We start from the raw sequence: 24101 nt of genomic DNA, 5'->3' as shown, positions 1-24101 counted from the left end.
CGCTTCTCTGGGGGATTTGCTGCATGCCAGGAGGCTCAGTGCGTGTCCTGCTGTGCTCTGCATCTTCCCTGCTTCCCTTGCCTTTAAATTGGGCTCCCAATCACTGTCAGCTATCTATACCTTTTTCTTTAAGGCCAAAATTGTTTTCAGCAACTTGCTGAAATGCTTGCTTTCTAATTCCACTTTGGTTTAAGTAACAGCCAAAGGAAACCTGTTACAGTAATTTTTAAATATTTGCCACTTAGAAATTGTGTTTGGGAGTCACAATTCAAAGGACATCAGCTGCTTCCTTTGCAGCCAAAACATGCTCCCTCCACACTGCCCTTAGAGAGGGTTACCTTGCAAAATAATGCATATCTTCCTCCTGGATTCTCCCGAGTCTTGCCAGGCTTTATGTGCAGTAGGAAAGGAGGCATCATTCTGCTAGTTAAACAACTGGGCTGTTTTATTAACCCTGGCAGACAGCCCTGCTTTCCAAACAGGAGCAGATTTGCTGAGTGTTTTGGTGTGGGCTGGGTGCTTCCAGGGGGACTCTCCTTGTCTAGTCAAATTGAACCTGTTGCTCTTGCCCCACTCCAGCTATTCCTACTCAGAGCACTGTTCAGCATAAAAAAGGACTTCTTGCTGTACTGTTGCTGCAGCCAAGTGCCCTGAGCAAATCCTTTGCATTTTTTCCCTTAGTATTTCACCACAAAGCTTTCACAAGCTGTGCGTTCAAAATTGCTGTAAGATATACATATGCAGGACATCCCTCAAGGAGAAGGCCTCGTGATTTCACTCAGATGTCAATCCCACTTGGTTCAACAGGAGTTCATGTGTTATCGGATGTATAATTTAATTTTAAAGACGGTTGCAAACACCTCTGCGGAAGTAATGGGCAACCTGCTGACAAGGTGGCTGCTCAGGCAATTGACAGTTCAGCCAGATCTCTGAAGGCAATCATGTGTCAGAGGTGAAACTACTTATATGCCTGGCTGGTGATGAGTGTTTGTATGTCCTCTCTGAGCCCCTGAGATACACAGGGTACGAGACAGTTTACAGGGGCTCACTGAAAGAGGTTTTGGATGTTTCTCATGGCTTGGCTGAAAGGCAAGCTATAGCTGGTGCTCAGTAAGTGCATACAAGTATCAATGCAGTGTTAAGGAGCCCCGAGGAAGCTGCTGTTGTCTCCCAGAGATGAACAGGCCAACACCTCACCTCTGCCCTGCTCCAGGCTTAAGATAACAGGGTGTGAAGCTCGTGCTTCTCTGCAGGTCTCTCTTTCAGTTCCCATCATTTTGCCAGTCGAGTTGGCCAGGGGTTACGTGCACAGGCTGCTGCAGGTGAGCTGCTGTACCGTGATGGCAGCATAGCGTAGACGTGCCTGAGCTTGCTGGCTCCGCTGCCTCAGGAGGAGCCTAGCAGCAGTGGCACAGGTGCCATGTGGGTTTCACTATCAAGGAGAACACTTGGACACAGCCTTGCCAGGGCTAGCATTAGCTTGGTCCTGGCTAATAAGCTTGACTGAGCCTGCTCAGACTGCAAATGTATCCCAGGGGCCTGACTCTGCACCTTGCCAGCACTCAGTAGTGTTGGCTTTCTTTCAGGAGCAAGTGCATTAGCCATGGAAGTGGCTTCTCTCCTGCTGGGTCATGCAGATGTTTCACCTGAACATCTGCCCTGCTCTCTGAGCTTCTGGCAGCTGCCGTGGGTGTATTTAGCACTAACATTTTTGTTTATTCATGAGGCTTTTGTCAGGGTGAAACTAATGTCTGGTGTCAGTTCTGAATCTCTAAATCCAAAGTGACTTTATATACCAAGATAAACTCCTCTTTATATCTCTGCCACTGTCAGCAGAGTCTGGCCCTTTGCAGCTATACACAGCTGAGCTTAACAAATTATCCCAAGATCCAATTTACAAGTAGAAGCCCTTAGCCTGGACGTAGCTCAGCCTCTAGGGCTTGTAGAGAGAGCAGTCACAGCAGCTGCTTTCCCCTCCTCTCTCTACTTTGTATCTCATGAGAGCATCTCTCCAGCTGGGACTGTGCAGGGGGTTGGAGTAGCTGAGTTCAGAGGATGTGCAGCTGGAAACTAGGCTGGACTCCATCACCAATAGACCATGTTGCAGACGGATAAGTGACCTGTCTGGCTCTCAGGAACTCCAGCTCTTCCAATTTCCCTTGCAGTGGGCTTTCCTCTCATTCCAGCACTTTTCTTGAGCCTCTGTGTGCAGGGTTTCCTTGGTTATCCCATCATTGCCCAGTCCAGTGGTGTCAAAAGGGTGTCAGAGGTATAGATGTCAGAGGGTGCAGCATAAACTGCTGTGCTCACTGTCCTACGTCACCAGCTCACTTGGTCTTTCTTATCTTGTTACAGCTGAACAAGCTGGAGGAGGCAGCAAATGCAGCTCACACCTTCTTTATGGCAAACCCTGAGCACATGGAGATACAGCAGGACATCGAGAACTACAAGACCACATCAGGGAAAGTCAGCTTGATTGACCGGGAGGCCAGGCAGCACATGGTGAGTCTGAGCTAAAGAGGTGCCTGTGTGAAGTGTCAGGCGGTCTGGAGAGATCTAAGAGGCCAAGAGAGCATCATCTAATGAATGGGGAGATTATTTCTGAGGTCCATATTACAATACAGCAAAATAAACTCTCCCTTTCAGCGCTATCCTTTAAGACAAGCCAGCTCCTGCTTTTTCAGGGTACTCTGCTCTTTGTTCGATGGCTGTGTCCCCAGCCTGGTCCATCTCTTCAGGGAGCTCTGGGGTCATCCATGGCTGAGAACGTGCACCAGCAGGCAGCTTTGTTGGATGCCTCATGGGCACTGACTTGGTTTACGTGTGTTTCTTTTGAGCTGGGTTCTCCCACCTTGGCAGGGTACATGCACGTGAGTGGCTGTGAGGGTGCAGGTTGGCAGGCAGGAGAGTGACAGATTTTTCTGCCTCCCCAAAGCAAAAGCCCAACACAAATGCCAGGGCCACCCCCAGCTTTCTGATTTCAGAAGACATAAGGAAGCAGGAATGGCTGTTTGGTGTAATTAATGGAGGTGCTCGTTAGGGGCCATTCTAAGACAGATCTGCCTGGGTCAAGAGCAGTCTTTTCCCTTAGCATTCAGCTTAGTTGTTGGGTAGGAGGGTAAAAAACAAAGAATGTTTTTTCACATAATACATAATCCAGCAGTGGCACTGAGGATTCCCTAAGTATGGAGGAGTTCAGAAGAGCATTTAGACAGCTTTACGAGGTTCCACTGGTCCAAAAGTCCACTGATGGCTTAGACATGGTTTGGTACACACTGCTTACATCTGGTAGGTACCTGGGGAGATCATTGTGTCCCTGCCTGCTTGTACCTTCTTTTGAGAAGCACCTGTAATTGGCAAGGGCAGGATGCTGTGATCCAAGCGGTGTAGCCCACTCACAGTCTTCTCTTCTGCCTACCTACTTTGCAGGAGGACTACAGTGCTGGAGTAAAGCACTACGACAAAGAGGAATACGAGCTGGCCATTGAGTTCTTGGAGCGTGCACTGAAAGGGTACTACTCCGAGGATGAAGACTGCCAGATCATGTGCGAGGGACCTCAGAGATTTGAGGAGCACGAGTACCTGGAATATAAGGCTGGCCTCTATGAAGCTATTGCAGGTGCGATCATCTTGTGCCTTTAGAGTTCTCTCCCTTGGCCCTGCAATGATTTTAATTATTAAGTTTGGGCCTTTGACTGGATTTGGTGAAGCGTCTTCCTTTCCATCACTGCAGCTGGTGAGTAACGCTGCAAGAGGCACTTGAAAGGCAAGAAAATGCAAATCCAGAGGGCAGGGAACCAGAACATCTCGTTTTGGTCTTGAACAGAAGTTGGGCTAGAAGAATTGCATTTTCAGATGTGTGGAGCATTTGCAGCTTTCCTCTAAGAGCTGGAAGTATAGGTGCTTTAACATAAACTGCCTCAGTTTCCCCGTGTACATGGTCTCACATATCTCACTGGGATCTAGACGTTGCTGGCCTCTGTATTTTCTCTGTTTGCCAGTGTATATGAAGAGAGCAGCAGAGTCCTCTTGGCCATGCTCCAGATGTCCAGGAAAGTTGCCAAAAAGGCTCAGAATATAGATAGTGTATGGAAAAAAGGGATGGATTTGTCATTAGTGGAGGCCCATCTAATTATGATCTTGACTGAGATCTCTGGAGAGAATTGAACGTTGCTATGTAATCTTCAGATTTGCATGTGTGGCTCTGAGCCAGAGGGGATTAAAACAGTTCATTCTCAGTAGAAATGAGATTACATTTAATTAGTCGTAAGGGAAAGAAGAGCAATAAATTAAGGTTTGTTTGGTGACAGCAATCTTATTTATCTGCTCATGGTCTTGGAGTCACATCAGGCTCTGGAGTTTCGCTTCTTGTGTGGAAAATACTTTACTCAGATGCAGATTGTTTTTTGGTTTTGCATAATTCTGTTTGTGTCGAGACGGGAAATCTAATTGAAACAACCAAGATGAGAAACCACCAACATACCGGATGGGAAGCTGCCTTTGTTGGGTTTATTTACCCATGCAAAAAATTTGAGAAGTGTTGTAAGGGCTGAACTAGTACTAGTGTAGCTGTCAGCTGATCATGCCTGCTGTTAAAGCTGTGACCAGGAGACCAAGGACCGTAACAAACCCTCCAAGAGAGCAGCCTTCAGTGGCAAAGAAAACCTACCTTCCTTCTCACTGAAAGCTGCTTGCTGCTCGTCAAACAGGTTTTGGTCTCTGTTAAATTGTTTCCGTGCTGTTCAAATCGAGTGTAGCTCCAGTGAGCAGAGATGTTTCTGCGCTGAGCCATATGGAGCACAGATGTGGTCATGGTGTGGTCACTTGGGAGCGAGACCAAGCCGGATGGTCTCAGCAAAGTGCTGTGACTTGGCTTGGTCAGATATGCCTGGGAATAACAACTCCAAACCCAGAGCCATTCAGGGAAGTGAAGGCACACCGAGAGAAATAAGATAAGTAGTGCTACTGCATTGCTATAGGGAACTACGTGGTTCCGTACAGGACAGCATAATCCAGAGTTTACCCCTGGGTCCAGGGCACTCAGCCCCAGATGTTTCAGCAGGAAACACCAAGAAAAGAGAGTTTAAGTTTCTTCAAAATGCATTTCTCATTTCAATCCCAAGCTGACTGGTCAGCTGTGCTGCTGCAGGAGGTTGAAACACTCTCGCTCTAACCTCTCCACCCCAGGGACAGATGCATTTCAGTGAACTGATTCCAGTCTATGTAGCCTGTTTCTGAAGGCACCTTGACAGTACCAAGGAAAAGCAGTGCTTCTCAGTGATGGATTATTCCAGGTCTAGGATGCTTAAATAGGTTTAAATTACAACATTTTTTATGTCCTTTTCCTTCTTGCTTTTCTTAACGTAATACCCTGGATGCGTATGGTAAATCAGATAACTACTCGGACTACCTGCCCAGAGCAAATGGGGACTGTTTTGAGTTTCCACTTGCTTTCATTGCAAATTCCTCAGGCTGTTTTTTTGGCAGCTCTGAGAAATGCTTTGGTAGCTGAGCATATGGTTGTTTTTTTTCAAGCCTGTGTTTGTTTCTTAAGATTTTTAATGGTGTACAGAGACAGAGCAAGCAAAGGAGATTTGTAAGCGCATTGCAGCAAAGGCTCCAAACTGGAATCAGATGTCAGTGTTGGCTTCAAAATTGTACAGCTGATACAACGCCTATATTGTGGACTCCCACCAATTAAGAAACCTTGCTAATGGCAGAAGTTTACCACGTGCTTGCATTTCCCTGGGAAATACCTCATCTTTGAGAAGCAGCAGACACGAGGATTGTGCTGCCAATATTTGCACCTCAGACCTTTCAGACTCATGGTGCTGGTGCCTTGCTCTGCCAGGCTTGAGAAGTTGCAACCACCCCTCTTACCTAGATCTCCCCATGCCCTCGGGAGCTTTCTTGCTGCAGAAAGGGGAGGATTAAAGATGAGCTGAAGGAAGGGGGTGTGGAGATGGCTTTCATGTGGCAGCACACGTGGCCACCCTGTCTTCGCATCTCCGCTTGCATTGTGGGTGTCTTTGCCTTCGGTTTTGCGCTTGGGGTTGAAGAGCTACCTGCCACCTGCACGTCCCTGCACCCATCCAGCTTTCCTGGGCAGAAGCAGCAGCTCCCGGCACCTAAAAGAGATGCTCAGGCTCCCTCTACAGATGACAGAAGGAGAAAGGCGTTTCTCAAGGGGGTAAAAGCATGACAGCAGCTCTCTGTTGACTTTGGGAAGGAGTCTGAGCTCTTCCTCTAGATGCACAGTCACCTGCTGGACCAGAGCAGCATGAGTTGCATGTCTCTCAGTTGGGGAGATTTAACCTTTGTCTGTCCCCGTCTCAGCACCGTCACCATCCTTCTCAGTTCAGAACATCTCTCTCTTTTCTTGACAGACCACTACATGCAAGTCCTGGCCTGCAAACATGACTGTGTCCGAGAGCTCGCCACGCGTTCAGGCCGTATCTCGCCCATCGAAAATTTCCTTCCCCTCCATTATGACTACTTGCAGTTTGCCTATTACAGAGGTAAAGGCTATTTTTCTGTTCCTAGTAGCGCTTGCTGGGTTTTGCTACATTTTGTACAAGTTTGAATTGTTTCATGTGGAAATCAGGATATATCCCCACGTTGTCTGCGCTACAGTGATGCAGTGGTGTGGTCTGAAAGGGTCAGGAAGCAAGGAGCGTTGGAAATTGTCTCTTCAAAAGTTAGCTTGACTGAAATGCAATTTACGTATTTTTGTGAAAGTTTTATATCATCAGTCAGGTTTTAAACCCCCAACTTTTAGCTTAAACATTATTCTTCTTTAAATAAATCATGCTTTTTTAGGGTCCTTTCATTTGCCTTTTGATATTAAAGGTCTGGGGATTTATATGTTTCACATTTTCTGAAACCAATTAATACATTTTCTAAGTTAATATATAACAGATATACAAGTCAGGCCAAGCTTACCCCAAGATGCCAATTTTTCCTAATTACCAAATATTTTAAGATTCTCAGTAAAGTTGCAGGAGTCGGCAGCATTGCAAAATATCAGAGGTTGGCAGTGATATAAAATACTGCCCGTTGTGTGGTCCTGTATGGTATTTTACTATGTTCTGTGGCAGAAAAGAAAACTCAGACAGAATTCTGCTATCTCAGGCTTGTGCTAAGAGCTCTTTCCTGAAAAGGGCAGAATGTGTGAGGGTCGAAATTGGTACTGGAACATAAAGCTTCTTCATTTGTCAATGCAATGGGAAGAAAGCTTGAGGAGTCAGCAGCATTTTGTGTGTGGTGTACAGGCTTTTTTTATTCCTCTGCCCGATTAGAGGTTTAATGTGGTGGGTAACCCCCCCCCCCAGAGCCCTGAGAGACGCTGCACAGAAGAGAGGCGGTTTGCTGCCGGGCAGCATCCACATCCTGCCCATCCAGCGGGATCCAGTTTGGATACTATCCAACCTGTGCATGACTGTAGAGAAGTTGTGTTTATGTGCCTCAGTTTCCCTGTCAATGAAATGGAGTAGTTAAGACAAAGTTGCATCAAAAAAGCCTTGTAAAGTGCTGGGCTCACCCTGCAGCCGATGGAGAGCTCAGGCTGTGCCCTCCCCCTCTGCGGGCTGCCCTCCCTGACTCTGCCCCGCCGTGCTCTGTGTGAGCCCCCAGCTCTGCTGGTGGGGCTGTGCCTCCTCTGCCCCCCTGACAACTGTTGTGTTGCCTCCCAGTTGGTGACTACGTAAAAGCCCTGGAGTGTGCCAAGACCTACCTCCTCTTCCACCCAGACGATGAAGATGTCTTGGAGAACGCAGGTTATTATGAGGGCCTCTTGGAAGGTACAATGGATCCACACACCATCAAACCCAGAAAGGTGAGAGTGAGTGTCATCTAAGAGCCCTTGGCAGGAGGCTTTAACAAAAGCATCAGCTGGAAATAAAAGCAGCTTGGCAGCTTTCCCACAGTGGGACCACTCTGAAAACAGATGCGGAGATGCTGGACTAACTGGCAATGCGAATTGTCAGGGTGCAAGTCCAGAGTCACTGGTGTAGGGGGGAAGCTGGAGGGCAGCTGCTTCTTTCAGTGGAGTCTTCAGCTTAGCAAAGCCCAAGCAAGAGCAGGGAGGGCAATGACCGAGTGCCTCAACAGCACAAACCCTCCTCTCATTCAGTGCTGCAAAGGGGATGTGGAGGAGGAGTGCAATCAAGCACTGAGCAGAGGGCAACCTCCATTAAGAAAGGGCTGAGAAATATCTCTTTCCCAGGGGGAGGCTGGGATGTCAGTGTTACTCTCAAGTCACTGAGCTTGAGTCCAGTGCTCAGCCTGTTCTGCGGGGGGTAACTTTGCTATCACAGGGTTAGGCTGGGGTCAAACAACCAAGCAGTACGTGTTCAGTCACCCAGCAGGACAGGCTTCCTCTCTGGTCCAGGCAGCCTTTATCTGTGGCCCTGGGGCTGCCTTTCTCACGATGCAGAAGAGGAGAAGTTCCTCCCATCCCATCATAGCCCTGCTGAGGCTTATTCCCCTGGCACCATAAGCAGAGGGTAGGCAGGAATTGGATTTTCCTCCACTTTGGAATTCCTTGATTTCCAGGAATATCAAGGTGAATTTGATAAAAGTCTAAAAACGAGAAGGGAAGTGATAAAAAAGAAAACAAGAACAATTATCGTTTCTCCTTGCAAAGTGAGTCTAGGAAAAAACCTGAAGTTGACAAAAACATTTCATTGTTTCCAGTGTTTTGAAGTTTTCCATTAAAAAGAAAATAATTTTTGCTTTGCAAAGTAATTTTCTAAAAGACACCCCCCCCCCAGTGTTTTGTTTACAAATTCTTAAAAAAAAAGGCCCTCTGATGGATGATTTCCAGCTTGCTGTGCTTTGTGGTCCCTGTCGGAGTGCCCTGAGTGTCACAGGCTGCGATGCTGCAGCCCACCCACCACCAGGCTGTGGGCTTTGCGCTGCGGATGGGGCACCAAGGCACAGCCCAGCCAGGGTCCCTGCTCTGCCAGCCTGGACCTGCCTCCTGTTCTGGAGCTGGGCCTTCTCTGGCCAGCCTCTTGCCCAGATATCTAGATGCTTTCCAAGGTGCTCAGCACTTTCTGCCAGCTGTGGACATGTATTTTGGGTGTTCAGGCTTCCTGAATGGTTGCTGAACACCTCCCCTTCTGTAACATGGTGAGTGGCTCAGCCCTGTGTCCAGGGTTGGTCTAAGGCATGATCCAAGGATCCCTTGCCCCACAGGATCTGTGGTGTTGCAGGAAAAGCAAACCCCTCTTGAAGCAGAAGTGTGTTGCCTGTGTCACGTGCAAGATAGATGTGCAACTGTTCCCCTTTTCCTCTTCTTTTCAGGAAGCAAAAACGCTGCTGCGGCGCCATAAGCTGGAGTCTCACCTCTTGCAGGTGGCTGCAGCCGGCCTGGGATACACCTACACAGAGCCGGTAATGCCTGGGTCTGCTATGGCAAGGACCTTTAGGAGCTGCAGGACCAGCTCCCCCCTTCCCATTCCTATAAAGCGAGTCCTGTGTAGGTGACTCAGGAGCTGGGTCTTTGTCTGGTTTGTTCCCTATGGGAAAGTGGCAGAGCAAGGAAGGCAGCCATTCCCAGGGTGAAGGAGATGCAGGCGCAGCCTAGTCCCTCTCTCCTGCCGCAGTGCCTGGCTGTGTCTCAGCCACTGCTCTGTGGTGGTGGGGTGGGACAGAGAAGGCTGGGCAAGCCAGACTCCCTCTGTACTCACCATATAATGCCATTTGGGTTGGGGTTACATTTTCAATTTGATGACTCCGGGCAATTGCCCAAAGTTGTGTGGGATGGTTCCACACTAGAGAGGCTGCCTGATGTCCCCGGGTGCAAGGCAGAGCGGGTAGTTTCCTGGTTTCAGCAGGAGCATTAAATTAAGAAGCATGACTTCTCTCTTTTCCCACAGAACTACTGGAACAGGTACGGCGCCCGCCAGGATGAGCACAGGTGAGCCACCACCCACCTCAGGTGAACCCACAGTGGGGTGAAGGGGATGTGCCCATGATGGGGTACCAGCCTGCCACTTACAGGGTGCTGCCCATCCATGCCAGCACACCATCATGGTGGAATTAGGGCCCTTTGCCCCTTACCATTACAAACATTCCCACAAGCACCTTATTTTAGCTGAGTGCCTCAAAACTAGAAAGGTTCTAGAGGGAACTTGGTCGATAAGGCAAGTGGTGCTGTTCCAGTTTGTTGGTGTCTGTGCGCTGCTGGTGGAAACTGTTGTTCCCATTTCCAGAAAAACTCAGTTTGCCACAGGACAGGGTGGGGGCTGCTACTTGTATGGTTGTGATATTTGCACAAAGTACCAGTTTGCCCGTTTTTCCCATGTATTGGTTTCCGAAGAGTGCAAACCAGACTGTTCCCAGAACTGGAGACCCGTGGCTAAGTCATGATGTTCCTCTTCTCTCTTGCTCCTCAGTGTCCCATCAAGTATTAGCAGTGAACCAGAGGATGGGCCACGGCTGTCCCTGGCAAAGAAACCCATGCCAAAGCCAGATCGAGAGTTGAAGGAGGGTAAGTCTGATGAAGATGTTTCAAGAAAATCAGGTTTTCTTCTGTCACTAGAGGCTACAGACTGCAAAGGCTGGCCGCTGAGTAATGAGGGCCAATCCTGTCTGAAGAGGTTGAAGTTTTGTTTAAGAGACAGAGAAATTGTCAATGCTGTCACAGCATTTCTGGGCACTGCTCTGCTCTTGGGCTTGCTTTTCCCACCTGCTGAGCTGCTCATTAGAGAGCCATGAGATGTGGAGCTGGGTCCTGCTCACCATGGGGAAGGTAGCACCAGCAACCAGTAGTCTTTTCCCCAAGTACTTTTAAGATTTAAATGTTCCCTGTTGTCTAGGCTGCTGAAGGATGGATGCTGGAGGCATTAGGGTTTGGGAACTTTGGTTTGGCTTTGCTAAATGTGCTGGATAGCACCATATTAAAAAACATTTCTGTTTGCAGACTGGCTAGTTATTTCATGTTTTGGTTTATATCAAATCACTTGGTTTTAGGGCCTGTCGGCAGATATTTCAACTAATTTCAGCACATTTTCAGCGACCAAAGAAGATACCATAACATTTTCTACTACAGACAAGATTTCCCCCATAACAATTTTGAAAAACTGTATTGTAGCCAAATACCAAAGCATTCTCCTCACTGCAAAACAATGTCATCTCAAGCCAGGAGGCATCTTGTGTCTCCAGTGGGCCAGCTCCACAGCAGCAGACAATTAAACCTCCCTGTAATGCAATGGATGGTTGCACTTTTTGGGGAATTTCACAGCTTTCCATGGCCCAAGTTGTCCCCAGCTGCTTAGCGTTATGTTCAGAGTATTGTTATCCCTTCCCTAGCCATACATAAAATAGGTGAATACCGCAGAAAGATGCTGTAGAGCTTGCTTAAGCCAAGAGCTGGTTGATTTATATGTGTTGGCCTGTTTGCCTTTCTCTAACCAAATTATTTCAGAGTGTGTCTTTCTCTGTTTTTTCTTCTCTCTCTGCCTTTGTTCTGGTTTAGTTGCAGAATGTTTCCAGTTTACAAAGAAAACTGAAACCATTCAAAAAGAAAATGGAATTTTTGTCCATCCAGCAGCTTCCTTTCTCTGTTGTCTTTTTTTCTTTCTCTCTTTTCACTTGGAAAAAGAAAAGGCCAAAAGAGAAAACGAAAACCCCTTTTTAATTTTGTACTTCTCTTTTGTACTTTTCTCCTTCCCCCTTCCTCCTTTCTGCCATTTCCTTCACTCCCAAAAGCCCAAAAAGATCCCCAGTTTCTTGGGGTGTTTTTCACAGAGCATACACAGGGGAACGGGTCTCTCTCTTTGCTGGTGCTTAGAGGCGGTGAGGGCAAGGAGGGCAGCCAGGAGTGCGCACCAGTGTGGTACAAGGGTTCAGTGTTCACAGCACAGGGCAGCCCCGCTGGTTCCCTGGGAGGAACAGAAGGAACTGGGGAAGTGGTGAGTGATGCCTTCCAGGTTCATCCCTCACATGCTTACGGCTGGGGGAGAGCAACATCCGAGGGGGAAAACTCAGCCCTGAGTTGGAGAGTGCCAGGGGTCTGGAATTCAGAGTCCTGTTTGTGATCCAGCTGCATTTATAATAAATGCTATTATGGAGCAACAAGAACAGCAAAGTGAGGATGAGGAATGTCCCATCTTTTCCGGTTCCAAGAATCCTAACTTCAGCAATAAAGTTGTGGGCTAGTGGTGGGGCTCTGCCCTCAGGGTTACATGTCCTCCATAGGCCAGGGAGACCTTCCAAAACCACACAGTATGCCTCAACAGACAGGAAAAATAGTAATTATAAAAACAGTTTAACAGAGAAGTTTCCTTGTGCCACATGGTGAGAGGAGCTCTGTGGCTCTGTTTCCTCTGTTTTATTGTGGCTCTGTGACAACAGATAATTTTCCCCACAATTTAGATGCATTTCGCCCTCCTCCTGGAGAAACATCTGGTTTAGGTTTTTATTGTTGCTATTTCTTGTGTTCTCTCTCTTCGAGCAGATGAGGGGAAGAGGCTTCAGAGGATGGTGATTTAGTGGCCTTGCCACGTTTTTCTGATCAGGCAAATTTGATGGGGATGGATCCAAATTTCTTGTAAAGAGCTAATCTCTCTCTTCTTGTCTGTTCACTCAGCATGTGGCAAAGCTCAGTCGCCCTGTATCAGGCGGGAGCCCAGCCACAGTTGTACTCCCATCCCAGGGATGCTACCTGGGATGTCCAAAATGCAACCAAGCTTCTGGTGGGCAGGGGGAGGCAGCTTGGAGGCAGGGAGAAAGGGATGGCAGGGATGGCCATGGCAGCTCCTCTGCCTCTGCAGAGGAGGATTGTCCTCAGGGTCCCCCAGCTCACCCACTCGCAGCCCCACTTCTTGGTGGAGAACAAGCGATACTTGCTGCAAGCTCAGCACTGCATTAGTTTTTCTGTGTGTGTAAGACAAAAAACCCACTGATGACAATTGCAGAGAGCAGCTTTCCGTGCCAAGCTGGCAAGATCTGCACAGCTTGAATGCAGTGGAAACTTATGGTTTCCATTGATGTTGGCTGCTGGGCAGGAGAGCCAAGTTAGCCAGTGTCCGTGTCTCTCATCGGGTCTCATCAGGTTTTGGCATTTTCAGGCTGTGATCACTGCGTTTGCAAGGCAGCTAATGAGAAGGTGGAAAATGCTGATGCTCTTGCAGCAAATGGATTTAATCTCTGTGTGTTTCCATTGTTTCTCTTTCTTTTGTTGCTGATGTGAAGCTAAACTCGGCTCTCTGCTGTGAAGCTCTTTCCCTGGCAACACACCCGGGTGACTTCAGCTGGCCCTCAGCCATGGTACAAGATGTCAACGAGGCCAGGGCATGTTCGGCAGGGTTGTTTTGTGTCTCTTTCCATCAGGGGGTCCGCTTCTTTACAGCGACGTGAAGTTTGTCTACAACTCACAGCAGCTGAATGGCACCCAGCGAGTACTACTGGATAATGTCATCTCGGAGGAGCAGTGCCGAGAGCTTCACAGAGTGGCCAGCGTGAGTAGGCAATGCCCCTGGGTGGATGTGACTGCCACCTGGGCTGAGTATCTGATGCTTTCCCCAGCATCTGGCTTGTTAGAGCTGAATGTGTGATCAACCCCTGGGGAGGCTCTGGGTTCATACCTCGCTCTTGAGTGTTGCAACTGATGCCCGGATGCCCATGGAGAGCAGTCAGATGCTTCCTAACACATCCATAACTGCAGCACAGGAGCTGCTGCTCTATCTTGGGCTATTCTTGGAAACACGCTGCAAGACAGAGCCTGTGCTCTTTGCCCTTGTTGTATCTATATAGCTCCTTGCCCCGTGTTATAAACAACCCCAAAGGATGCTCATCCACAAGCCTGGTTAAGCCTTCTCATTCATGGTTAACTGAGCCTGGGAGGGATTGTGGGTGTCTGAACATCCCCAGCTGGGAGGTCGCTGGCTGTTTTCCAGCATTTCAGAATGGACTGTGTTCCTGGACAGCTGCAGCACCTGGGGGATTTGGGGAAGAGGGTGGCAGGTGCTTCTATTGCCGCTCCCCCTCTCCTGGGGAACCAGTCCACTCCTAACGTGGGTTTGTGTCCTTCAGGGGATCATGCTGGCTGGAGATGGTTACAGGGGAAAAACCTCCCCTCACACCCCGAATGAGAGATTTGAAGGAGCCACTGTACTCAAAGCCCTCAAGGTACCATCTCCTTCCTCCTCCTCTCCCATGCCCTCCCTCCCAGCCGGTGTGCAGCACTGACCTCTCTTGCGCCTTCTCCTTGCCCAGTATGGCTATGAGGGCCGCGTCCCGCTGAAGAGTGCCCGGCTCTTCTATGATATCAGCGAGAAGGCTCGCAGGATCGTCGAGTCCTACTTCATGCTGAACTCCACGCTCTACTTCTCCTACACCCACTTGGTGTGCCGCACCGCCCTGTCTGGTGAGGGCTCAGGGGACCACCGGGGCAGGGCTGGGAGGACAGGAGGGGTCCAGCCCCCCACAGTGGGTTTACAACTGGGGGACCCAAGCCTGAGGGTAGGTCGGTTTTGCCTGACGCTTAGACTGGTGGCCAAGAGCTGGGGAAAGTCACCATCCCTAAAGCAGCAAAGGGTGGGCACTGCTGTCCCAAAGAAGCTAATTTCTGGGATGTCTCTTGTTTTTTATGTCTCCATTTTCCTCTTTTCTCCTCTCTCTTACCTCTTCTCACTGTCCCTTCTCCTTTCCATCCCACTCCCAGCTCTCCATCTCGCTTCCCTGCAGTAAGGAACAGGGAGAGCTGTGCAGATCTGAGTCCTCAGATGTTGCCTTTTCTCCCCAGCCTTGCCTTTCCTCCTCTCACCTGTGAACATCACCTGGAGTGGGGTCGGGGCAGGCTGCCACCCTGGGAAGAACCCCCCACACCATGGCATTTCCATCTCATCCACCCCTTCTCCTTCCCCCTTCCTCCACATGGTCCTGCCTAGGCCAGCAGGAGAGGAGGAATGACCTGAGCCACCCCATCCATGCTGACAACTGCCTCTTGGACCCTGAGGCCAACGAGTGCTGGAAGGAGCCTCCTGCCTACACCTTTCGGGATTACAGGTAGGAGGGAAGGAAGGAAACAAAGGGGGAGCTGCTCCCAGGGGCACCCAGGGACCCCCTGGAGATCCAGCAGGTAGTTTCTGCTGGCAACAAGCATCGTGGCTAAGCTTCAAGGCAGAGTTTTAACTCTAATGCCTCTGGGATATTTCAGGGTCAGGAGATCCCAGCTGTGGCTCGCAGCACTGTGTCTCTGTCAGGCGTTTTTGGTGCAGAACAGGAGGGTGAGAGCTGGCAGGACCCAGGGGACATTTTGAGAATTGTTCCCTAGCTGAGAACTGCTGGTGCTCAGCTGTGGCTCTGAAATGGGTGTACCTTGGGTAGCCCCGACCAGCCCTGCAGTGGGTCCTCTCCCGCTCTGGCATCCCCCACCCACATCTCAGTGGAGCGATGTGGGATCTGTCCGGGGGGTCGGGTCAGCCGTGAGCCCTCCCTGCTGCTCCCCTCAACGACGGTCTTGTGCTTCCTCCCCTAGTGCCCTCCTGTATATGAATGCAGATTTCGAAGGAGGCGAGTTCATTTTCACTGAGATGGATGCCAAAACTGTGACGGTGAGTCAGTGCTGTGGACCAAATGTTGTTCGTTGCAGCCCGTGCTCAGGGGCTCTGGGGTCCCCCAGGCAGCCTGTGGCTCCTACCGTGCAAACAGCCCATACAAAATCTTGCTGTCAGAGGTGCACAGACCTCTTCTTCCACTCCCAGAGGCTGTGCAGAGCTGGAAGCCTGCAGATCAGGGCTTTGCACCACCCCTGCACAGGCTGAGGGAGGGCTGATGGTTGTCCCTGCCTGGAGGACTGCTGAGCTCCCACCCCATCTCGTGGCCGAACACGAAGCGATGCCTCCATACATAGTGCCTGGCCCAGGTCTCTTGCTCCAGAGTGGCTCACAGCAGTGGACATCAGACCCTGAGACGGATGGGGCACAGGCACGAGCCCCCAGCTCTGTGTGGGGTCATTAGGGAAGCCGGGCACCCCCTCCATGACTGGACAGAGGGTCTGGGCGCCACGCTGGGGCTCTGAAGTCCGGTAGATGCTGGAGGGTAGACTGTGTCTACCTAAGTGCCTGAGGGCTGATTTGGTTGGTACTTCTGCTGCTGAGGTCCTGCAGGATACCTCTTGTGAACTCAGCAGAGAGAAGAAAGGCATTTCACAGCCCATGCCAGGTTAGCCTGAACCTTCCTGGAGTTATCCGTGGCTCTATTTTGCCATAGCTGGTCACCTGCAGGCTTTGCAAGAACTCCATGCCACCATCTCCTTTGTGTGTGACACCTGCACAGCAGGACCAAGCCTCACACCTCCCTATTTACCCCACACATTTTTGCAGCCATGCCCAGAGCTCTGCATGTCCTCCAGAGCAGCTCACTGGGGTGATGCAGAGATGCCCAGTAAGGTCTCAGGCCCTGGACCACGGCAAGCCCAGACAAGGCCAGTGCGTGCGGCCATGCTGCTCCTTGCCACCCTGGTGTTGCCTGTTTTCCCACAGGCCTCCATCAAGCCCAAGTGTGGGCGAATGATCAGCTTCTCGTCAGGAGGTGAGAACCCCCACGGGGTGAAGGCAGTTACCAAAGGCCAGCGGTGTGCTGTGGCTCTCTGGTTCACCTTGGACCCACTGTACAGAGAGCTGGTAAGTCCATCCATTATGATACGCGGGGATCTAGAAGGGGTATCCAGCATCCCAGAGGAACCAGGACCATCTTCAGCCTCCTGTCCCAGCAGATCTGTTTTCCCCCCACTGCACGCCCTGCAGCAGCCTTCTCATCCACTGCACCATAGGGACCTGAACTGGTGGCCCCAGGGCTGACTGGTTTTCCCTGCCAGCCCTCTTTTTGAGCACGCCGGGGGTGCAGGGCTGTGTGCGGAGTGGGGTGTGGGAAGCTCTGCAGGGCTGGGCTGGCCATTTCTGACACCTAGTGGCAATAACCTGATGAACAGGGAAGTTCTCCGCAGCCATCCACAGCTCGGAGGCCGCAGCGATGTGCAGCAGCTGCTAGGTCCTCCTAGGTGGTTTGGTAGCCTGAAGTCCATGGGTCTGGGCGCCTGGATGCCTTGCAAGATCTGCGCTGTAGCGCCTTTTACCAGAGAACCTCCAGATTCTGTTTTGAAAGCGTGCTGGGCCAGCCCCTGTCTCCCTTTGATAGCAAACCTGGTCTATTAGAATAAAAGATAAAAGACCAAGCACAACTAGGTGCAGGGAGAGAGAAAAACCCTCATGCCTTTGCCTTGCGATACAGGTGCGTTGTGAGGTTTTTGGAAGAAGCTTCTTTTCAGACATGCACTTTACTGCCTCCCTGCTTTTTGGCACTAGCTGAAATTCTTCCATGCTTGGTGCATGGTAGGAGATCCGCCCTGCCCAGGGAGCTGGAAATCCACATCAATTGGATGGGACAGGAGGAGGGTGTGCTGTGGCTGTGGCTGCTAGTGAGCTGTGATAAAGGAATTGCAGTACCTCAGCTCTGCCCCAACTACTGCAGCCCCTGGAGGGAGGAGAGAACTGAGGTACAAAGTGATTTAATTAATTTTGCCCAGCAAACCGCCACCTCAGGGCCCAGGCTGTCCCCCGTCCTCTAAGCTATACTGCTGGCCCTTGGATGGACTGCTTGCTGTGAGCCCTCCCAGCAGGCTGAGCCACGCTGAATAAGCTGGGAGCAGGCACTGAGGCTCTGCCGTTACAGTTTCTTACCTTCCCCTTTTGCAGGAGCGAATCCAAGCTGATGAAGTGATCGCCATGCTGGACCAGGAGCATCTAGGACCCAGTGAAATGAATATCAACCCAAAGGATGAGCTATGAACTAGGCCAAAGACTTTTTCTATTATATATTTATTTAATATTGTTAATCTTATTAGAACCCTTCTATTTTTGTACAGAGACGCTGTATAAATTAACAGGTTAATATGGTTGTGGATTTCAGGAGTGCCTCTTCTGTGTTTAGCACAGCTCTTGCTGGGACCCCTTATCCTGTGCCAGCATCTCCTGCTGGGGCTGACTCTGCCACCAGCATTCCCTGTTCTTCTCTAGCACTTCTCAGGACTCATTCCGACTCACTGTACCCCCTTGCAGGACCTCTTTTTTTTTTTTTTTTTTTTCTTAACGAGAAATAGCTGCTTTTCTTTAGCTTCTGCTAGAGAAATGTCTCAGGTGTGCTAACAGCCCAGTCTTGCTGCCCCTGCTAAGTGCTAGGCTGAAGACTGGGGCAGTGCTGCCGTGGGGGAAATGAGCATGAGTCAGTTGTGGCTGGCCTTTCCATCTTGGCATCCTTCACCCTTTGAAATAATGCTTTTTAGGGAAAAAAGTGAAGGAAACCCCAAGCCCTAGCAAAATGCATGTCTCTGTGTAGTCATGCAAAGCTGGAGTCTGGGCATTAATTCTGAGTAGAGCTTCCAGAAAGCACCTGCTGGGCAGGGGCACGAGCTGTGCACAGGCATGAAGGGGTTTGATTTGCAGCTGACGCTGGTGAAACAGAGTCTGTCACGCATGTTCAGTCCCTTCTCTGGCTAATACCCTGGGATGCACGAAATAAACTGTTTCACACTTGCACACCCTTTGAGCTTCCAGCCCAATGCTGCTGCTGGTAAATTCCAAAGTTAAAATGTCATCACTTCCTGGTCCATGTTGGAAAAGAGCTGAAAGACTTAGGGAAGTTACAGTGTTATGGTGTTGGATGATCATGGTGCGGCTTTGTACTCGGGATGTCCTGGCTGTGTCCTCCAGTCCGGCAGTGCAGAAGCAGCAGACGTTCATGGTGTGGTGGCATCTATTTGACCCAGTTTGAGGGTGTTGCAGTGAAAGTACATGTCACATCACAAGAGATTTACTATGCCAGTAACTGCTGCTAAGCTAGTAAATCATCTCTGTCCCATCATTAAATCAAGTCCTGTGCATGGGATCAGAGCAGCCACTATCTCAGTCAGAACAAGCACTAAGTCACGGAATTGCCCATGCCCCAGACATAGGGACAGCTCTTATTTTGACCCAACAACTGCTCCTTGCTGCTAGAAAGAAGTTCCTAAAAGGCCGGTTGCAGCAATCCTCACTGTTTAATTTCTCTCTGGGAAGCACTGCAGGGATCTTGGCTGGAGTTTGCATCCCTGAGCATCTTTGCTCAGCACCCTGCAGCACTGGCACTTTCTCAGTCCTTTTCCACTCCACTCTGCCAGCTTTGGCATTCCCAGCACTTAAAATCTGCAATAGGGAATTGTCTTTTCTCTTTGTTCATGCAGCTTGTGCCTATCCAAACCTTCCAGGCTCTGAAGCACCTTCTTCCCATCCAGTCAGTGGCTGCAGAGGCCATAGACAAGGATGGCCCTTCTGTAGAGACCTCCTCAAAAACTGGTCCTGGGCAAGATAGAGGGGAGCTCAACAGATCTAGAAAAACAAATGCACAGACCGGGAAGCAGGCACCGTTACCACCTAGAAAATGATGGAAGAGTCATTTGCTGCACCTCCTCCAATGTCGAATCTGCAGGGGAGAAAGCTCTGCGTGTTTCTGAGCCACCAGAGTGGTGCGTTTCTTTGAGGTTGTCTATTTCCCTTCCTCATAGACCACTGAAAAGATTTGTTGTGTTGTCTCCCCAAAGAACTGCCCACAGGTCTCTGCCTTCAGACACCCTTCCCTGATTAAATGCTTCTTCTGTAAATGCTTAAACCCCCTTTTAAAGCAGCTAGAGGAGAAGCTGGGGGAAAGAAGAGGAAGGCAGCTGGAGACCTGAAACACCAGTTATGCTGACCCCCTGCCTGCACCGTGCTATTTCATCCAAGGCTTGCCTCCTGTGTGCTGTACCTTCGGTGCGAGTTTGTGCTGCTGTCCCCCGACAGCCATGTCTGCCTGAGCGCATCCTGCAGAGCTGCCCCCTCCAAGCAGCTCAGTGCAGCCCCTGCCCTCCCGGGGCTGCAGGGATCCCCCCGGCTGGTCCTCCTGGGGGGAGGCGAGGGGCTGGCACCAGTCATGGCTTGTTTGCTGCTGAGGTGGTTAGCCAGAGCTGTGTCTAAATCCAGGCGGAATAAACTAAACACAACATCTGGGCCTGTCTTTGTCTTTTTTAAGCCAAATATTAGAAGGGGAGACTGGGGGATATGCAGTTTGTCTCACGATGGTGCCTCTCCCTTTGGGGTTTCCTGCCCCAGGCCCTAGGGCACACACAGATGCCCCGTGCTGGATGAGTGTCAGAGAACTGATGTGGACAGGACTAAGCAAACCTCTGTGTGCGCATTTGGCTGCCTGTCCATCTCCTTTGCTCTGTATCCAGCCGCCTAATAACTTATGTACCATTGGCAAGCTTCAGGCAATTTGGAGAGCAGGAGGAGGGTGTCACAGCCCCTGTGTGCTGCTGGGGTGTGCAGCAGTCTGGGGAGTGAAGCAGGGTGCTGGCTGGCTTCTGGTGAAGCAACAGCTTTGGTAGAGGATGGTGGAGCAGCCTCAGAAGGATGCAGCATTTCAGGACTCGGTTGCAAACATGACACCTAAATCCCCAAGAAGGGGAAAGACTCGGCTGCCTGGGCCACGCTGCTTCCCATGCTGCTCTGCCACTGAGACCTGCTTGCATTGAAGCCAGGAAACAGGAATGCAGTGAGTCAAAGGCACTTTTCCTGTTTGTTTGTTTTTCCAGCTCTCTGTTCTGGTAAAGTGTAGCTCAGAAGTGGATTTGTAGTTCTGCTGCAGCAGCAGTGGTGGTTGCCAAGTTTATTGGCACGCTGTAGCCTCGCAGGAGCAAGTTACAGACTTCTTTGGTACATGCAGCAAAATACAACGTATGCTTTTGGGTCTCTCTTGTATTGAGTGGGATGGGCTGCTACCAGGGTGGCCTGGCCTCTGAGAAATGAATTTTAATTCTCAGATTTGATGTAGGGGCCTGGGCATCTGCCAGAGCTGTCAGGGTCACATCCAGACTGCCCACAGGGCATCTGTATCTCTGGAAAAAGAAAGCTAAGAACAATACTGAACATATAAATCCCTTGGTCAAATATGCCCGAGGGACAGCCTGGTGCACTGATATTTTTGCTTCCTGCTACGTTAGCTCACGTTGGTTATTCCTTCTTGCCCTGCCAGTGTGATAACTGCTGCTTCCCAAAGCCCTGACACTCAGCAGCTCCCCAAGGAGGCAGTGCCTGAAGTCACACCACTGGGAATAAAGCTGATGTGCATTTCAGTGCAAGCTTCATGGCTCCCAGGCCAGTGCTGAGCTCCTGTAGCCAAGGCTTGGCCACTGAGGGAGTCACAACCTACTTAGGCATTGGCCATTTGTTACACGTACCCCAGTTCTATCACCAGCAATAGCAGCAGTTTGGAGACAAAGATGCTTGAAACATGTCTTAGTTCCACTTTACCTCTGCTGTGCCCCTCCTAATACTAATAGTATATGTAGGGTGGAATTAGCAGGATTGATTTATGACAGTCAACAAGAAAAAAGCCTACTCATAAAGGAAATGTAATGGAATTTAAAAGTATTTAAAAGAACAACTGAAGTGGCTCTCTGCTTTCAGAGCAACGGCTGCACCCAAGCACACACACAAAGCCCTGCATGGTGTTACTCAGTGCCAGGGGTTCTTTACTAGCAAGGAGCTTTGTTTTTGTTTTGACATTCAGGTGGGCCCCAGCCAAGTTCCGTCACCCCTTGCACCAAGCTGCTGCTAAGGACTGCAGGGGGTGGGGTGCTGGAAGAGCCTGGCCTGTGCCACAGCCATGCCTTCAGCAACAGGGAGTCAGTAACATTTCAGGACAATACAGATGGAAATGGATACCTTCATTAGGGAGAAGATGAACCATTGCATTTTGCAGTCGAGGTGGCAGTGGAGCGTGCAGAGCTGGTGGCAGCGAGGGCACCAAGGCATGGGCAGCAGTGGCTGGCAAGGGTCACAGTAGGTCTCAGCAAGGCACTTGACACCTGGTACAGAGGGTAGGAGCACATAAAACACCTTGTACATGTAAAGAACCACCCACAGGGACCAGTAGAAAGTCTGAGGCTGATCCCCTTTGGGCTGTAAATCCCTTACTGCAAGCAGCTGCTGAAAGTTTCCCTTCAGCCAAAAGCTCACCCCTGAAACCTCACCTGAAAATATGACTTGCAGGTACTTACAGATTCCTGAACCCATAGTCAAATAACTTCAGGTATTTCAGCCTTATGTCCAGTGGCTATAGAGTCTAATAAGAGCTGGGCATGTCCATAGGCATTAGCCTGCAAGAGTTTTTGAAGTGTTAATTTTAAGCAACCGAACCTCACCAGTATTGCTGTGGAGGCTTAGGGCCATGTGGACAAGTCTGTCTCCAGCAGCTCCGCTGGATGGTGACTAATTTCCATTGATTCCAAGCTGGGGCATAATAAGCTTATAAAATATGGTGTATTTGGACCTTTTGTATGTCCCCTTTATTTCCCAGGATCTAGACTGACAGCCCAAAAATGCAGCAGCTTTGGCCACATTCGGAGACCCAATGACAAGCCCTGCAAGCAGCCAGCCTGGCTGAAGACCCTCCTGTTGCCACTCCATCCCACTGTGCAACTGTGTCCCTCTTGCTGCCTCCCCACCCAGCTGCTTGGTCTCTATCCTGGTGATGGACAATTTGGGTGGCACCATCCCCATCAATGGCTGCACATAAGGTTGGCTGGTCCCTGTGTAAGGGTCTCCCACCCTGGAGGCACTGTGGTTGTGGGTGGGAGCAGAGCCTGGACTGGTCTGTTGGTTTTGCACTACAGCTGCTGGCTGTCTGCGAGCTGCAGCAACTTGGTCAGGGGAAAAATGCGAGTGGAGGAAGAAGATGGAACTTGCATTGAACACTGCTGATCCCGCTCGGTTAAACCTAGGCAAAGCCAACCTAAGCACTCACAGGCAGCCAAACATCTTCCCATGAAAAACTGTCATTAAAAAAAAAGGTTGTTTCCTCCTGTCCACACCCTTGCCCAGCCTGGGGGAAAAAAGAACAAAACAGCTGGCAGTGAGATAAAAATGGGCTAGTCCTGCTTTGGGGAAGAACTATATTAAAAAAGGAAAGAAGCATGCGTGTCTTTTGTTTCTGCAACTGCTCCTACACCCACACCCCACCAGAAGACTCACCTTTTCCTGCGGGAAATGTTGCTGCTTGTCTGTACCTCAGGGTATGACCCTGGCCAGGTCCCTTGACATTGTGCTCTTCCCCGGGTGTGGATGGGCACATGCATGTGTGCGCTTCTCCTCTCACCACTCCATTTCCACAGCTGGTACCCAGGACTAGGACCAACACAGCACTGGCACCCTAGAACCAACAGAGTGCAGCTGTACGTGAGGCCAGATCCTGCACTGTTGTTCACCCCAGGCACAGCCCTGCCTTCTCTTAGGGCCTGGGGGGCCCACATGGACAGGTGTAATAGATGCCACTGAGAACAAGTTCCCCCACCCCCCTCATCCTCCTGGAGCAGAGTGTGGTGTGCATGGGTCACCCATCTGTCCCCAGAGCACACTGTCTAGTAGATGCCATAGCCAGCCCAGCATTACTTGTATCTTGTTTTAAACACATGATGAAAGCTGGCAGCAAGTTTGTTTCCTTCTCATTTAGCAAAACTTCGTTATGAAAAAAATAGTAATTGTAAATAATATGTCCCAATCCCGGCCACCATCCAACCCTGCCAGAAATAAGTCCAACACACTACAAGAACTTGAAAAAGCAAAACAAGCAACTTGAAAAGCTTCCTGGCCACCCTTACCTTGTTTCTGGGGCCAGATAGAGCACCGGTGAGCTTCAGGGGAGTGGGGTTCAACTTTGGTCCAACTGGGCAGCAGCGGGCAGCGTGTGAGGCTGCAGCAGAAAAGCGCGGGTGCAAGCAACCGCAGTGCGTGCCACGGCAGGAGCGGGCAATGGGAGGGCCCCGTAGGCAACTGGAGCCAGGCTGGCGAGTGGACACGCTTGGCAAAGGAGCAAGGCAGCTAATGATCATTTCCAGGGGTGGTTTGGATAACGAGAATGGCAGTTCTAGTAGGTATTTCCTGAGGTTGAGCAGGGCAGGGCAGGGGGAATTAATATGAGCTCAGTTTAGCTTCTACCCCTCCTTTATTTGTAATGAGATTAACAGCAGAGATGGTAGCGGCACCATCAGTCTGCTGCCGCGATGGGGAGAGCCGATAAGC

General features: G+C 50.2%; 1 protein-coding gene across 3 annotated transcripts in view; it reads left to right on the top strand.

Annotated features, from left to right (window-relative positions):
• The window catches only part of P3H2 (prolyl 3-hydroxylase 2), an 84475-nt gene extending 64450 nt beyond the window's left edge, over positions 1-20025 (top strand). For all 3 annotated transcript variants that reach the window (XM_080409430.1, XM_080409432.1, XM_080409431.1), the window contains exons 2-15: positions 2356-2502; positions 3430-3619; positions 6387-6518; positions 7692-7834; positions 9307-9396; positions 9882-9922; positions 10401-10495; positions 13339-13466; positions 14041-14136; positions 14224-14374; positions 14898-15015; positions 15488-15563; positions 16494-16634; positions 17706-20025. In XM_080409430.1, coding sequence (XP_080265556.1) covers positions 2356-2502; positions 3430-3619; positions 6387-6518; positions 7692-7834; positions 9307-9396; positions 9882-9922; positions 10401-10495; positions 13339-13466; positions 14041-14136; positions 14224-14374; positions 14898-15015; positions 15488-15563; positions 16494-16634; positions 17706-17798 — 1641 coding nt within the window. In that variant the 3' untranslated portion in view covers positions 17799-20025. The remainder of the gene's footprint in view (positions 1-2355; positions 2503-3429; positions 3620-6386; positions 6519-7691; positions 7835-9306; positions 9397-9881; positions 9923-10400; positions 10496-13338; positions 13467-14040; positions 14137-14223; positions 14375-14897; positions 15016-15487; positions 15564-16493; positions 16635-17705) is intronic.
• Positions 20026-24101: the final 4076 nt, after the last annotated feature.

This window comes from Falco punctatus (genome assembly GCF_963210335.1).
Source record: "Falco punctatus genome assembly, chromosome: 13".
Lineage (NCBI taxonomy): Eukaryota > Metazoa > Chordata > Aves > Falconiformes > Falconidae > Falco > Falco punctatus.
The sequence above is the reverse complement of the archived record's forward strand: the minus strand, read 5'-3'. Positions and strand labels throughout refer to the sequence as shown.